This window comes from Egretta garzetta, unplaced genomic scaffold (genome assembly GCF_000687185.1).
Source record: "Egretta garzetta isolate BGI_Z169 unplaced genomic scaffold, ASM68718v1 scaffold334, whole genome shotgun sequence".
NCBI lineage: Eukaryota > Metazoa > Chordata > Aves > Pelecaniformes > Ardeidae > Egretta > Egretta garzetta.
The window spans coordinates 624,811-641,651 of NW_009259431.1; the positions used below are offsets into that span (position 1 = coordinate 624,811).

The following is a 16,841-nucleotide window of genomic DNA, read 5'->3' on the forward strand; positions in this document are numbered from 1 at the left end:
AAAAAATTAATTTTCCGTACTAAATATTTAGCAAATTAGATGGTAACAGCAATGACCTTGTAACATGACTTGTATGAATTACGTTTTATTCACTCATATGGAGAGTAAAAGATAGATTTACTTAGCAGAATTTATGGAAAAGGCATTAATTTTCATGATTTATTACTTACATGTCAGTGTTATAAACAATGAACAGTGTGTATATCTAAAAGCTGCCACAAGTCATTGAAAGAAAAAAATTACTAATTATAACAGCAAATATTGTTGCTTAGCCACCCACTCCACAATAATAAACATAGGGAGAAGAAAAGTAAATAGACCAAGCACCAACCCCAGTGAAGTTTTTACAACAGTATTTAAGAGTTCTCACATAAATGGGCACCACCCTACATGGGATGCTTTATCCTTTTCTAGCTCTGACAATATTACCTGAATGCAAAGAAACAGTACCTGGAAAATTCAACTTACCAAAATAGATGAAACAAACTTGTTGACAAAAACTACTTGAATACACCCAACAGTTAGATAAATACGATTGTCAACAACATCCATATTTGTATATGCAATGCCGTCTGTAGCATTCACATATGATATCATTCTGAAGTTGAAGACTTCTTTTCCTGTGATGTAAAGAGCCTTAGAAAGAAAAAAAAAAAAAAAAAAAGACAAAAAAAAGAGTATCTCTACTGTAAAAACTTACGCTGGAGGAACTGAATTCCAAAATAAAATGTAGTACCTCATTTTTAAGGCGAGGTAATATATAATTATAAATTATATCTTTATATAATAAAGATATGTTTATATTTAAATATGATAAAATAATAAAATAATACATTTTTACTTCGAATATCTCTACAATAAATAAATTAAAGTCCTTGAAATAGTTGAAAATCTTCAGTTGGAATCTCAGCTTATAATTCTGTCCATTAAAGTCAACCAAATGACAAGAGTAACGAGCAGTTGGGCATCACAGTTGCATAAAATTAATGTTGGTCTAGCAGTCACCAGTTGTGGAGGCCAAATCAGTCTGCCTATAGAGAATAATGCTCCCAGCAAATATATAAAACATTATTAAAAAGAAAAAAACACAGTCAAAGAGTAAGTTCACAAAGGAAGTTCAATTTACCATCTATATACCGTTCACAAGTCAAGGACACATGCAAATGCATACCTTTTTATACAATGCCGTCTCATCAGAATCCACAATAATGATGTTCTTTAATTTTGCAGTCACTTCAGTTGCTGCTTTCTTCATGATAACTTGGCTATCTAGACCTTAAAAGAAAACAAAAAAAACCCCAAAAAGACACAAAATTTAGAGACTATTTTAGTTACGAAGTTTTGTGCCTTTGGGATTAAATTTTCATTCCTACCTTCAATGTGAATTTCAGCTATTCTATGTTTTTTCTCTCTAATAAAGATACGCAAACAGGACAAATCCGCACAGATATTGAGGTCAATAACATCTTCGTACTTCGATTTTTTTGATGCTGTGGGAAATACAAAATAGTAAAAGTTATAGTTCTTCAAGGAGGAGATGTAATATTTTAGTATCCCTTCCCTAAAGCCTAGTTTGTATTAAGCCTGCAGCACTGGCAAAATGCACTGCACTCATACAAGTATGACACAAAAGACCTGTATATACAGGATTTTATATACAGGAGTCTTCATGTGCTTCACAAACTGTGGTAATCAACATCAGTATTTTATTAACTGCAAGAAATACATGGAATCAATACTGCAGGTGGGGTTTCACAAGTGGAGTAGAGGGGGAGAATCACCTCCCTCGACGTGCTGGCCACACTTCTTTTGATGCAGCCCAGGATACGGTTGACTTTCTGGGCTGCAAGCACACGTTGCTGGGTTGTATCGAGCTTCTCATCCATCAACACTCCCAAGTCCTTCTCCCCAGGGCTGCTCTCAATCCATTCTCCACTCAGCCTATATTTGTGCTTGGGATTGCCCCGACCCATGTGCAGGACCTTGTTAAACTTAATGAGATTTGCAAGGGCCCACCTCTCAAGCCTGTCAAGGTCCCTCTGGATCACAACCCTTCCCTGCAGCGTGTTAACTACACCACACAGCTTGGTGTCATCAGCAAACTTCCTGAGGGTGCACTCAATCCCACTGTCGAAGCTGCCGACAAAGATGTTAAACAGTGCCGGTCCCAATACCAACCCCTGAAAATGTCACTTGTCTCCACCTGGACATCGAGCCATTGAACGCAATTCTTTCAGTGCAACCACCCAGCCAATTCCTTATCCACCAAGTGTTTTATCCATGTCTCTCCAATTTAGAGACAAGGATGTCATGCAGGTCAGTGTCAAATGTTTTGCACAAGTCCAGGTAGATGACATCAGTTGCTCTTCCCTTATCCACCAACGTTGTAACCCCGTCATAGAAGGCCACCAAATTTGTCAGGCAAAATTTGCCCTTAGTGAAGTTGTGTTGGCTGTCACCAATCACCTCTTTATTTTCCATGTGCTTTAGCGTAGTTTCCAGGAGGATCTGCTCCATGATCACCTCTGAAAGCTTTTCAGCTGTGAAAAGCTAATACATATGAAATGTAATATTATATATAAATATATATACAGAACAGAACCCTTTAAGTTCACAGACTATCATAGGTACACAAATGGGGTTTCATCTAGTGCCCAAGCATGTCCCTGTATAACTGAAATCAAAGAAGCACCATGAATGAAAAGAATCTCACACACACACAGAAAAATTAAAATAGAGTTAAATTGAAGATTTTTTTTTCCACTGAGCAATTATTCCACCTTATACTTCTCAGTTCTATTATGCCATGAAGACCTACAAAACACCTTCAAAGAAAAAGCTGAGGATCTAAACTTCTTAACAATCTGATGGACTAATAAAAAATCATCAGCTGAAAGACAGTGGCTGTGTGGTGTATTAATACTCTTCCCACATGTCATTCCAACTCATCTCTCATCCTTCTTAAGGCAAATGTTCTTTCATCTTCCTCCATCTCCCCTCCAAAAACAGAGGCTACAATCCTTATTTTCTCTCATTTTATTAATAACCTGTTTGGTTCCAGACATGATAATTATCTTTCCTTTCACAATGCTTAAAAATTTAACATGATTGATTTCATTGAAGTATGTATGGGCAATACTCAAATCCCAAGAAGAGCTGTGCACCCGAAAGCTTGATCTTTTTTTTCCTCCTACAGATACCATTTCTGTCTCAAGATCTTCTTCAGGCTACTAGTTCACAAATCTCCCATAATAAAATCATCGATCCTCAGCAACACTGTAAATTAATCACTGAATACAAGTATATGCTAGACTCAAACATATTTCTGTTTAGCAAAACAGAAATATGTTTGTAAAGGCAGCACAAATGAACATTCTCAAAAATATCTCAACAAGTGTTGCAAATGTGATACTTGGAGTTTAAAGATACTAAACTAGTACTGAAGTTTAACTCTAAATGTTTGTAAGAACTAACACCAGCGAATGCAGGCAGCCTCAGGAAGATCTCATCAGTGTACCAGTGGTTTGGCTAGGTCACTCATATGAGGGACCTACTGAAATCAGTAACGCAGAGCAGGTATTACAATACTTCAGCTAGGATCATCTTGATAATTACCCTCTACCATAGTTTTTGTGTGTGTGGTTTTTTTTGTTCTAATAACTAGCTGGACCCGCAGTGTCTTACAATTAACAGCAAGCAATGATTGAAAAGATCTCAGAAATGTCCTTCTCAAAACAGAAATTAATATCATTGGCATAATGCTGAGTATTTAACAGAATGATGCATTTCAAAGTAGCTCCCAGACACAAGATCAAAAAATGGAGGTGATCTGCTTGTTTGTTTTTGCACAATATCAACAAATCAGACCTGCTGAATTCTTGACTTAGTATTTCTAACTCAGGAAATGTCAACAGCTGCAGCATTTACCTTGTCTCATTAATTATACAGTTATTCCTCACCTACACACTTCCAGCTAGGGAATAAGAGTATATCCTTGTTACTCCATAGTACTCTGATGGTACTCTGATAGCTAACATTCTTATTACCACTGAAATTTAAAAAGGCTGTGAAGTGGATAAGTAAATATACCCTAAACAAAATTTCTCATTTCAAAAGTGTCCTGGTTTCGGCTGGGATAGAGTTAATTTTCTTCATAGTAGCTAGCATAGTGCTGTGTTTTGGATTTAGTACTAGAAGAGTGTTGGTAACACACTGATGTTTTTAGTTGTTGCCAAGTAGTGCTCAGACTACTCAAGGACTTTTTGAGCTTCTCCTGCTCATCCAGTTGCATAACAAGCTGGGAGGGAACACAGCTAGGACAGCTGACCCAAACTGACCAAAGAGCTATTCCATGCCATATAACATCATGCCCAGGGGGAGTTAGTTGGGCGGTCGGTTGCAGGGAGAGTGATCGCTGCTCAGGGGCTTATCACGGCTCGGGGAGTGATTGCAGCTTGGGACGGGCTGGGCATCAGTCGGCGGGTGGTGAGCAATTGTGTTGTGCATCGTTCACTTTGTATATTCTGTATATTCTCTTACCATTATTATCATCACTATTGTTATTCTTCTCTCCTATTAAACTGTCTTTATCTCAGCCCACGGCTCTAACCTTTCTTCTCCTTCCCGATTCTCTCCTCCATCCCACTGAGGGAGGGGGGAGTGAGCGAGTGGCTGCGTGGTGCTTAGTTGCCAGCTGGGTTAAACCACGACAAAAAGTCATTGACAGGCTTACAAAAATAGAAAATATGTCTGTTTTCTTTCTTGCTTAAATAAATGAAGAGAGAGGAATAAAAATGGAAGTGGAGTGCAGAATAAAGAAACTTACTTAATTTCTTAAGAACATCCTTCTTCTCCTCTGTTTTTTCATGGACCGGTTCTTCTGCAACTTTAGTTTCTTGTTTGGGTAGAAGATTATTCAGACAGTTCATAGCATTCAGCAGGGCTTCAGTATGCAAATGAACATCTAGAGATGAAAAGTTCACCTAAAAGAACAAATTATGTTTATCCAATATACCTCTCCTCCCATAATGAGAAAATTATGCTATAAAAATACAGCATACCTTTATTTTCTGTAGAACATTCTGATAGGCAGTTTTCAGTTCTGGTCCATTAATATCAGCCTATTCCACAAAAAGTGCATGTAAAAACAAACAAACAAATCAGGAGAAGTTTGAAAATTTCATTAGAGAGAATTTATTTCAAAAAGCATTTTAACTTTAGACATACAAGTTAGTCTGTTTAGGGAGCAGACAGACTTTTCATATGACACTCAGTATGTGAAGGAATGAGTAAGTAAGGAAAAACCTTCAACAATTGCTCAGTAATACTGTATTCTTTATGACTGGCTTATAATTCAAAAGTAAACTCTGCTCTTTTCTCACCTTTATGTACTCCAGAGTGAGAAGATCATCTTCTACATTATCCAAAGTAGTAATTATGTAAACTGGCTTGTCATTATCATCTTAAAAAAACCCAGAAGAATAAAAAAAGATTATTTAAAGAAAAAAAAAATATGTTTTCTACAGGTCTTTTAAACATGTATAGATTACAAACTAGGCTACTAGCTGTCATTACTATTTCATCAGAAAACCTCTCCTGCAGAATAGTTAGATGTCTCTACTAAAATCATCAGCACTGGAACATATTTACCAAAGTACTAAGACAATAAGCTCCTGAATTACTTTTTCCCTTCCCCCCCCTTTAATTTAGGAAGCAAATCTTCCTCAGTTCACAAAAGAAAGCCCTACAGGCCTTTTGAAGAAAATTCACAGTGTTATTTGTGACTAATTTTTTGATCAGACTATACTTACCCATATACTCTGGGCACAGCAGACAAACTTCACGAAGGAAAGCATTTGCTGTCATGTCAAATGTTCTTAACTTAAGTTCAGTGCCTAACCCTACAATACCAAGCTGCAGCACAGGTGTCTCAGTATTACCAGTAAGACGGCATAATTTAATTAAAACCTAAAAAAAACCCCAGACAAACAGAAGAAAAGTAGAGGATTATCCTTGTATTTTTTATATAGAATAATATATTTATATACTTTTTACTGGTTAATGTGTATTGATCATTTAACTTTATACATCAAATGCCCTGGAGAAAATAAAACAGTTCAACAAGCAAAATTGCTAGAATACTCTGTTGCCACTTTAACAAAAACTTTAAACATGCATACTTGTAATATCAAAGTTATGCTTAAATGAACTAAATTATTTTTAAAAACAACTCTGTAAAGCATTTAGTAATGTTCAACCCAATCAACACTAGATTTTCAGTCAGCATAAAGAGTTTACTGCCTTCCCTGAAATTTCATTGAACTCTCCTGGGTAAGAGTTAGATTCCCAGCTGAATATCATATCAGGGGAGAGGATTTCCTACTTTTTCACCCATGCATGACAAAGATGTTGTTAAATAAATACCTAGCTGAGCTGTTATCTGTCTTTCACAACCAAAGCAAAACAAAGATATGTACTCTTCCTTTCCACATAAGGCTCTCTACAAATAGGGAAAAATCAAAACCAAACCCAGTAAGTCATTTTAAACTATAAAGCCAACAAACAGACAGGTGATTCTTAATAGATTCCTAATTATATAGATTGTAAGACAGTTTACATTATATATAACCTACACCATCTATATTTAGACTAGCAGTTCTTGAACAAGGTCTTGTCATCACACAAAACCCCAGTAAATTTCAATTTTATCTGTTCTTTTCTGTAAGGTGTAATATATAATAAGTTATGTTGCAAGCTAGTTATGATGTGCTGAAACCATTCTGTAAGCCCTCCCGTAAAACAGAATTTGTGAAATTAACTGAATTTGTATGATTTATTTGTAAAACTACACAGTGAGTAGCAGCAAAAACGCTGGCATAGCCATGATGGTCTAATGATAAAGATAATGATAGTGGTAAGAGGCCATCTCTTTTATTAGACCAACTGAGGCAGTTAGAAACAGCATCTAGCATTTTTGTAAAATACTCTTTTTTTCCCCTTGATTCTGGAACAGCAAGAGTAACACATAAAACAGCTCACAGTGAACATGTTACAGATTTAGGTGTGAGGCCAAAAAACTAGAACAGAAAAATAGGGTGCTTGTTACAAGATGAAATATTAATGAAGTTTTCCCAGTGACCACAGCAGTATCTAAAAAAGTTGTCAAAAGCTACATCTTAAGCCAAAACAAATACATAACGTGATTTTTGAGTGATAGTTAGGTAAAGGAAATTCATTGATAAAATGAGGTGGGAAATAAAGTGGATAAATCAAAGTATTTCAGTGATGACAAGGATGCAGAAGCACAACTGTGACTTGGAAAAAACCTGCAGAATAGCTTCAGCAAGAAATGAGAAAACAATACTTCTGCAGACATGGATTCATGAACACAACAAATGGAAAAATTACAGTTCAGATATGCTTCAGAGAAATAAATAAAATAAAAAAAACTTTACCTCAGCAACTTCAAACCTCAGCTGGAATTCTGTCATGTTTTTCAAAGATTCTTGTTTACGCAGTTTTTTTCGCCGCATACTGCTAGCTCGCTTGAGGGAACCAGATGGGGCTTCAAAAAATGGCATGTCTTCCACAGGACTGCTTAGAGCATCATAAAATTCTTCTTCTGATTCTAAGGATTAATTCACAACATTATATATACATTTTAGACAGCCAATATTTTGCAGTATTATGACCTAGAATTTTTATGTCTACATCTATGAAAACTTAAACAAACAAGTATGGAAAGATTACCTAGCTGATCACTAGCAACCAACAAAGTCTGTTTCTATAATCACCTCTGCTTCTACCTCCACAATTTTTCACCACACCTACAGGTCCCTCTATCACGTCATCATAAATCAGTTCTTGCCAACATTTGTCAGCAATTCTCTCACTATTGGCCATTCAAAAGACAGCACAAACAGTGGCCCATCTTGCCTTCAGTGTTTACTAATAGCATAATAACTCTTCTGCTGGTCTGACTGCCGCTGAGACATTTGCCTCACTACCAGTGGCACTACTTTGGGTCTCTCCCTGATAAGGATTTCCCATTTCAGGAGCAACTCCTATGGACTATCAAGCTTCTAATGCACCTGACATTATTACAGAAGTATAACCAAGACAAATAGATTGCACCATCTTGTAAGTCTCTTTTCCTTCACCTAAAAACCATAAACAATGAAGTTAAAGGTAACTGTGCAAGAAGTATCCTTCTTCTGACAAAAATGAACAAACAACATTGAGGTGTCTTCTAAAGCTTAAAAGCACTCCTGAGTCTGGGGCGTGAAGATAGAGAAATAACATGAATCGCTTAAAATGATTGCACAGCTGTATGTATAATATATATTAAAACCCAAATTTGATTCAATCTACATCTAGTTATTACTTTCTCAAATTAATTTGTGCCAGTGTTCACTCCCATCTCACCTAATTTTTAAGAATTGAAAGACACCTCCTCTCTACCTTCAGGCACTTAAAGGAACTCATAAAAAAAATAGAACAAGATGCACAGATATAGTTCTATACATACTGTACGCATATTGAATTTAAAGTGATAAAGTAGATGTAAAAATTAACTTTGCTGATCATTTTGCTAGTGTTTGCAAACCACATATATAATTATCTTGAGAGAGGAGAAAAACTATTATTCTCTATTTCTCCAGTTGAGTGTTTTGGCATGACAAAATTGATTGGCACTGAAATAACATTGATATGTTTGATTATTTTTCAAATGTAATTACTAGATGGAACATTACAATCTAGCTAAGCTGTTTGAACAGTAAGGCAGTATTAAGCATGACCAGTTTCTCCACAGCGAATATTCTGTTTGATCCTGTAGAAGTTGAAATTATAGTTGTTTATAAAAACAGAGTAGTTTCTAACAGTCATAGTTTCTGAATTTTGTAATTTAAATAAATCCAGCTAAGTAGGAGAGAAATTCTTCACAAGAAGAACATAATTAAAGCCATCATCAGAGAGTAAGTACATCCTGAAGCAAAAAATTACATACATACTACTTCAGATGTTCTGAATAGATAATTGTAGTAACATATGCAAAGACAAAAATAAATAAACCAATCCTACCTAACATTTTGCTACTTTGCCTTCATGAAAGGGAATGACAAGAACAAGCACACAGAATTTTACTGCTATGAGAAAATACAAATATGTACAGAGTGAATTATAATAAGATGTGCAGAATATAACACTAATCAACTTTTAAGAACTTGAAACTAAGCCTTTCTCCAGGAAAAACAAATTAATTCAATGAACTTAAAAACTTAACTTGACCTGTCTATTAAATCAGATGTTAAAACAGATCGTATTACCTGACTCAGCAAATGAATGAAGATCCAAAACTGGAAACACGCCTTGTGATAAATGGGGTGCTGACAGCACAGGGGATATTGCAGCCTGAAACAGGAGATGCCATATTTTTTTTTTTTGCTTGAATTCATTAGTTATGCTGTTGAATGCACATATGCTGCATGGAACTTTTACAACTTTGGGAAATGGGTCTTATTTTAAGTGCAAATCATTACATACAGGTAAATACTTATGTTACTAAAATTAAAAGCTTAGGGAGAAACGAGGCCTAAATTGGGTAGAAGCAGCAGGCACTGCACATTCATCTAGGTAAAGACAGAATACATTAGGAAACATGGCAAAGGGGTTCAAACATCCAACTTCACAGAATGAAAGATTGACAGAAACAGAACATCATATGAAAATTCCAGGAAGACAAAACCTAGCCCCTCACAGGACTCCAATATGGCAACATCAGAGAATAGTAAAAGATCAACTATTCTTTATAAAATCACATAAAAAAAAAAAACTAGAGAAAACATTAGAGCAGACAGAATTGTTTCTAAATTTCACAGAAACATAGAACCATTTAGATTGGAAAAGACCTCCAAGATCATAAAGTCCAACCATTAACTTAACACTACCAAATCCATCACTAAACCATGCCCCTAAGCCCCACATCTACAAGCCTTTTAAATACCTCCAAGGGTGGTCACACAACCACTTCCATGGGCAGCCCGTTCCAATGCCTGATAACCCTTTCAGTGAAGAAATTTTTCCTAACATCCAATCTAAACCTCCCCTGGAGCAACCTGAGGCCATTTCCTCTTGTCCTATCACTTGTTACTTACGGGAAGAGACTGACACCCACTTCACTACAACCTCCTTTCAGGTAGTTGTGGAGGGTGATATGGTCTCCCCCAAGCCTCCTCCTCCGCAGGCTAAACAACCCCAGTTCCCACAGCCACTCCTCAAAAGACTTGTGTTCCAGACCCTCACCAGCTTTGTTGCCCTTCTCTGGACATGCTCCTGCACCTCAATGTCCTTCTTGTAGTGAGGGGCCCATAACTGAGCAAAATATTCAAGGTGTGGCCTCACCAGTGCTGACTACAGGGGAAGGATGACTTCCCTGGTCCTGCTGGCCACGCTATTCCTGATGCAAGCCAGGATGCTGTTAGCCTTCTTGGCCACCTGGACACACTGCTGGCTCATATTCAGCTGGCTGTCAACCAATACCCCCAGGTCCTTTCCTACTGAGCACTTTTCCAGACACTCTTCCCTGAGCCTGTAGCATTGCATGGGGTTGTTATGACCCAAGTGCAGGGACCCAGCACTTAGCCTTGTTAAATCTCATTTCTTCTTGTATCTGGAAAAACAGATGTTAGTAGAGTCTTTAATTGTGAGATGCAGATATGCACAACCCAGAGAAGTAATTGAAAATGGGTGAAATGTCACCATTTTGCACTTGAATGGACAAAAGGATAAGAATCCTCACTCCATGTGGTATCATATATGACAGAATTAAATTCTCTTAGTGAAGGTAACCAAATGGTTTATTCACCAAAGCCAGATTTCCCATCAATCTTCAGAAAGTAGTCACAGTAGTTTGAGTTTGTAGAGAATTCTCATTTGCATGTTCCACATGCATGTTTAGTATAAAGTGCCTTGCACAGAGTACTAAAGTAAGGAGAGACATGTGCGCTGCCTGTGGGCCCATTCTTCTTGAGTGGCTTTGGCTCTGGACTGCACAGATGACAGTAGTTGGGTTTTGGTTTGTTTTTGTTTTCCCCTGTTACTGCTACTTTCAAAGCCTAGTCTTGGACAATTATTCAGTAGCTCACAGTATCTTACAGAAATCTAAGTATTATGGCAACAAAGAAACATTCATCTTTGGATGTTGTTTCCAAGACTCCATTTTTCATCTCATTCTTCATATGTTAACAGCCTTTCTCAAACTCCAACCTACAGAGTTTGACCTTACTGAATATACCCATGTCTATGAGTGACAGATACACCAAATCTCTCAGACTCTTGCAACTGCAAAAGTGTCTCATCTGTAACACTTTCACATTTTAAGAAGACAAGAAGAAAAAACTGTGAAACTTGACTTCACGGTACCGAATCATGAGAAATAAAGCCTTCCAGATTGAAGTGGACAGCCTTCTTGTACTAAAATACAAGAAAGTGCAGGGTGCAAAACCTAGAAGGTCCTGTTCTGAAGAGTCTTCAGTTTTTGCAGCCCAAGAACAATTCCTCTTCTAACTCAAAATGCAAAGAACAAAGTTTATGTGCGGAGCTCTGAAAAAGGTTTTCACATCCGTTTTGGTTCAGAAGTGATGTGATGGCAACAAGATTCAGAAAAATTTCAGCTACAAGGATGAAAGCATGGGAATGTATCTGCCACCACCAAAGCAGCAAATCCACTTAAATTAACTGAATTTAATACCAGCCATGAAAGTCTGCTAAGCTCTGCAGTAGATTGAAGATTGAGCAGACAGGCTTAACCATAGGTTTTAACATGGATGCTGCATATAATGTAAATACATTCCCACTGACTCAACACTCTATCCTCACCTCACCTTGTACGTCACAACTAATGTACAAGTAATACTAAGGACATCAAAGTGACTTAAAATATTTTAAATGTAGTAGTTGAATTCTATAATTAAATTCAAGTATAGGGAATATTATAAAGTACAGGATAATAATTTTGTATGTGCACATTTTATTTATGTAAAAATAAAATCCCATCAATTATCCTTGAAGAGAGTTTGCCTGGGATTAGTTGCACAAAACAACAGAGACTAGGGCAGCTTTTGGCTGGGGTTGCTATTCGTGTATGAAGAGCGAAAGAGCAGGTCAGAACTACCTAAAATTTTAACATCACCACTAAAGAGATGGCAGGAACTACATGTTGCAGGGAAACAATCTTCACTCTATATACTTGCAATATTTATGCATGTCTAGTTGTATGCATTTGCAGTTACTGAATATAATGCTAACACAACCCACAGAAAACACCACCAAAACTGCAGCAACAGCCATCAGGAACAGGGCAGAATAATTTGTATAAAGATGGAAAGACAATTATTAAGTAATCTTAAAAAAAAAAAACCAAAGATGACCATTATTCTTTTAGAATCAAGTACACAAAAGAGTAAATAACAGATAATTAGAAGTATTTACAAATGACAGAAAAATGTATAGCCCAATTTTGTCTTTGACCTTGGGAGTTCACCTGTGTTTAAGTAATAGGACTGCTTTAAAGATACATAAAATATCGCCAGATCATGCAGGCTAAAGCGATGTTAAAAATTAACAGTTCGGAGTTCATTTCCTAGTTTTGTGAAAAACAGCTCATATCAAAAGGTAAAGCATACTTTTCAGGAATAATAGTAAGAAAGTGCAGTCCTCTGTCCTGAAGAAAGCATAAAACAGTAGCCTGAGCCCTTTTCACTAAGGAAAGAGGGTGGGGAAGTAGGGAGAGAACTCACTCCACACTCCTAAATCTTAGAAATGCAAGGCAGAACTATCACCCACTCACCTACGTTGTGTAACTGCATAAAGAAAAGCTGGGAAGAGCAATGAAGTCAGCTGAAATGGAGCTGCCACTTTTGCCAGGCAGCCACTATCTAGCCAACATTAGCCACAGATAGTGGATATCTTTTGTTTTGTTTTTGAAAGCTAAACTCCTGTCTGACTAAGATCCACATAATACTTCAACTTTAAATATGCCAAGGTTTCAACCTTTTCTTCATTGAAGAACAAAACAGGTGAACCCAAACTCTGCAGCTCTCTGATATATGTGTAAATTTGAAGGTACAATTAAACCAATCCTCAATAAAAAGGGAGTTTGTTTGTTAATCAAGATTAATATGAACTACAAAGTAAATCTCAGAGAAGTAAAAGTTTGGGGTGGGTTTTTTTTGTTTTAAATTCAACTACTGGGCAACTATTTCATAATTATTGGCTAAAGATCACAATAAACTAAATAACAAGCAGAATTTCTATAGCTTTAGAGAACTAGCTAAGTTTTTCAAGAGGTACTAAGTAAATGCTTGTTCTTCACTTTCTTGTGCTCCTTTCAAAACTGCAAAGCTAATTAGCAAGAAGGTATTTTTCTGATAATTATTAATGAAATGTTTTTTTAAAAACCTTACCTCAGTTATTTTTGGAGGAGAACTGGTAGCAGGAGCACTTTCTGGCTTAGGAATGCTATCAATTAGCTCCAAGATACTTGTCAGCTTCTGGTCTGATATTTGGATGGAAAGTAAAGGCAGCTGTCCAGACAGTTTGAACCTGTTTTGTAAACAATCAAAGTTATCTTAAAACTATTTCATGCAAACTTTACATTAATTTTCTTCTGAAAAAAACTACAAGCCTTCCTGGTCAGAAAATCACTCATCTAACACATATATATTTAAATATGCAATGGTAACTTCCATTGCACACAGAGTTACTTAACCAGCAAATACCTAGTCATTAACGTACTTTCTATTTCCATTTGATACAATGTCTTGTGGATCAGGACTGCAAATAATACTAATAACCACTTCTGATGGGGCTACATAAAGCTTATTTTCCTCATAATCAGAAATTGTTGCCACTTGTTTGTATATTTGACTACATGTAATAAATTCACATAACTGAACCTTTACAGAGTATTTTACAGAAGAAGGGGGGGGAGAGGAGGTGCATAAGAATGTTTACAGACCAAAACTTGAAGCAAAGTATACAAAATACTTCCTAGAAGTTATGTATATTTAAGTAAACTCTAGCAGTAGTCTAGATATTTAACAAAGGAATAAATGGCATAGCTATAAAGGACATAAGAATAAAATAACAGTCTTTAAAAATGAAAGCAGTAACACATATTTTAAGCCTCTTTGAATAGGCTTTGGCCAAAAAGAAGAATCACTTCAAATGCAGACACTGACTTTTCAAAGACCTAAAACCCATGCCTGTTTCTCACAAAAGCGAGCAGAACAGAAGTGAGCAGAAAACTAGCTCCAAGAACATTATTATGCTTTTATTACAAAACCTAGTTAGATCAGATAAAGAGGTCTGTTGAATAAGTCAACTGCCTCCAATAGGCAGCAGCAGATGCTTAACACACGGGGTGTAAGGAACAGGACCAGCTACTTCCTCCCAGTTCTGCTGTGCTTAACTCACAGCTCAATCTTCAAAGGCAGATAAAATACAATACATTGGAGAAGATGTGCAGACAAAAACTCCAGAATTTGCAATCAATCTCATCTGACTTTGAGACTACATGAGTAACTGAAAAAGCAGCTCCTTGTACTTGTGTAAACCAAGCACAATGTTGTGCATGTTAAACCGTCACAGCAAGCACCTAGTTTTCTACCGTTAATTAATTTCTTCACATCCTTAAATTCTTAAGGAATTAATTCTCAACTACTTTTGACTTTTATTCTTAATTCCAGTTCTGTCAGAGAGACATTTTAAACCTTTTTTTTTTTATTTTATTTTAACAGAGACGGGCGGGGTAAAAGTGTAGCTGCCAGGTCTGAAAGGACTTGTCCATCTACTCCTTGAATGTTCCAGTAATCTATGACACTTAGCAATTCTAATTTACATTGCACTTAAACCTAAATTCACGTATATTGTTAAAGATATTTTTGATGAATGTTTGTACAATGGACAGCCCATGCAGCTACATGGAAGGCACTTAGCACATACAAGGCAGATAATTGCAAATAATCCCAGGCTCATTACACCGCTCTTTTAACAAAAGCTTTTAAGGTTCAGGAAACATCTGGAAGCGGAATACAGTTATTCGCAATTCATAGAGACTGAGGCAATGGAAGAGTTAAGTACTTCAGTTGATGAGGAAATCTGTGTAGAAACTTCTCCAAGTTCAGACTGGTTGTATTTAGAGAGAAGGAAATGTTAAGGATGCCATTCTCAAAGCTGCAAATAAGTACACTCCTTCAAAATTGATTTTTTTTTTTTTATTATTTTTTTTTTTTAATACTGGTATCCTAATACTGGCTTCATATGCCTTCAAAACCAGATTACAGACTCCCAGGCACCTCCTTCAGAAAATCGGGGAACCATATCACAGGATAAAACAAACAAAAAAAACCCTCAACTCACACAGGCTAGGAAACTACAGAGCCATATTAGTGCTTCCAAACGTGAAGTGACAGAAACTATAAGGAGCATTGCATCCTATTCTCATAAATGAAAGAAAGGCAGATAATCAGATTCAAAAACAGCTAGGGATTAGGAAACACAACCAGATGAAAATACAGATTAACAGTAAAAGGCCCTTGATGTAGTGGTCTTCAAGGAACGAAAATTACATAAATTAGTATTCTCTTCAAGGCAGCAATATAGAAACATGCCTTCCTAAACAAAGCCAGCACAAAGTCCTGGTGAATTAATTATTGGGTTTGAACAACAAAAATCAAAAGGAATTCAACTGGATTTGATGGTCACCCAAGGAAGTACAAACGTCAAAGAATTGAAAAAATACAGACACCCAATTAACTGCTTTTTAGATAACTTAAAGTAAAATAGGTGCCCTCCAAACTAAGGGAATCATTCATAAAATTCTACTACAGTAAAGAAAGCAATTTTGGTACTAGTTTTTGCTGTAGAACAAACATTTTTCCACTCATTTTTCTCAACAGAACTATGCTGTTCTACAGCACAGTTCCGAACTTTAATTAAAAAAGCTCAGGAAAAATATAATGCTGGCTTTATATGCAAGTATACTTACAAAAATTGGAATATAAAGGAATAGCTACATGTGTGCCAACAATACATTCATATATGTGTAACTGATGTGAGCAAGACTGATGCATTCATTCAACTATATTTACTCATTACTATATTCAACTATAATTACTAAAATTTACAGTTTAGGGGATTTTTACTCACACAAAAGTTATCAGTTAATTTTTATCATTCATGTACAATGTCATCTAGAGATCACATGGGCCTAAATATTTGTATATAAACACTCCAGTGACCCTTCTTAAAAACAAAAAGAGATCATGCAGTGATAATGAGAGATTTAGCATTTGAAGCTACATTGATGCTGACAGTATTGATGGGTTTGAGGAGTCAAAGCTAGAGACCAACAGAAAATAGAACATACGTAGTTTTAACTGATTTGGAAGATATATAACCAAATGTAAAAATGTATTATACAGTCCTAGCTGGATATATACTATACAGATGTTCATGATTTTCAGACTTCAGAATTTTGAATAGCTCAAAGCAAGAAGAAGAGCAGCAAGCCCTTAAAGAAAAGGTCAGATCACCACCACCAGGTAAAAAGCTGCTGTACCAGTCATTTCAAGACTGGTAGATGACTCTAGAGTATTACCATCTGCAGAATACATCCTGGAAGCATTTGGAGATTGAACCAGGTACAAAATTAACAAGTTCAGCTGTTGTTGATGGTATCAACATGCTAGATTTGAAATGGTTACTTGCTCTTGGTGCAGGTTAAAGTATTAGTTATGATTGGTAACTCACTGAGGTATATGCTTATCTAGTACTAAACT

At 36.3% G+C, this 16,841-nt stretch overlaps 1 protein-coding gene across 1 annotated transcript in view; it reads right to left on the bottom strand.

Annotated features, from left to right (window-relative positions):
- The window catches only part of VPS13A (vacuolar protein sorting 13 homolog A), a 154,862-nt gene that overhangs the window by 61,588 nt on the left and 76,433 nt on the right, over nucleotides 1-16,841 (bottom strand). The window contains exons 23-32 of the mRNA XM_035892672.1: nucleotides 13,464-13,602; nucleotides 9,327-9,411; nucleotides 7,455-7,627; nucleotides 5,811-5,967; nucleotides 5,382-5,461; nucleotides 5,061-5,120; nucleotides 4,826-4,982; nucleotides 1,374-1,490; nucleotides 1,172-1,275; nucleotides 469-636 (exon numbers count right to left, since the gene is read on the bottom strand). Of these exons, the coding sequence (XP_035748565.1) occupies nucleotides 469-636; nucleotides 1,172-1,275; nucleotides 1,374-1,490; nucleotides 4,826-4,982; nucleotides 5,061-5,120; nucleotides 5,382-5,461; nucleotides 5,811-5,967; nucleotides 7,455-7,627; nucleotides 9,327-9,411; nucleotides 13,464-13,602 (1,240 nt within the window). The remainder of the gene's footprint in view (nucleotides 1-468; nucleotides 637-1,171; nucleotides 1,276-1,373; nucleotides 1,491-4,825; nucleotides 4,983-5,060; nucleotides 5,121-5,381; nucleotides 5,462-5,810; nucleotides 5,968-7,454; nucleotides 7,628-9,326; nucleotides 9,412-13,463; nucleotides 13,603-16,841) is intronic.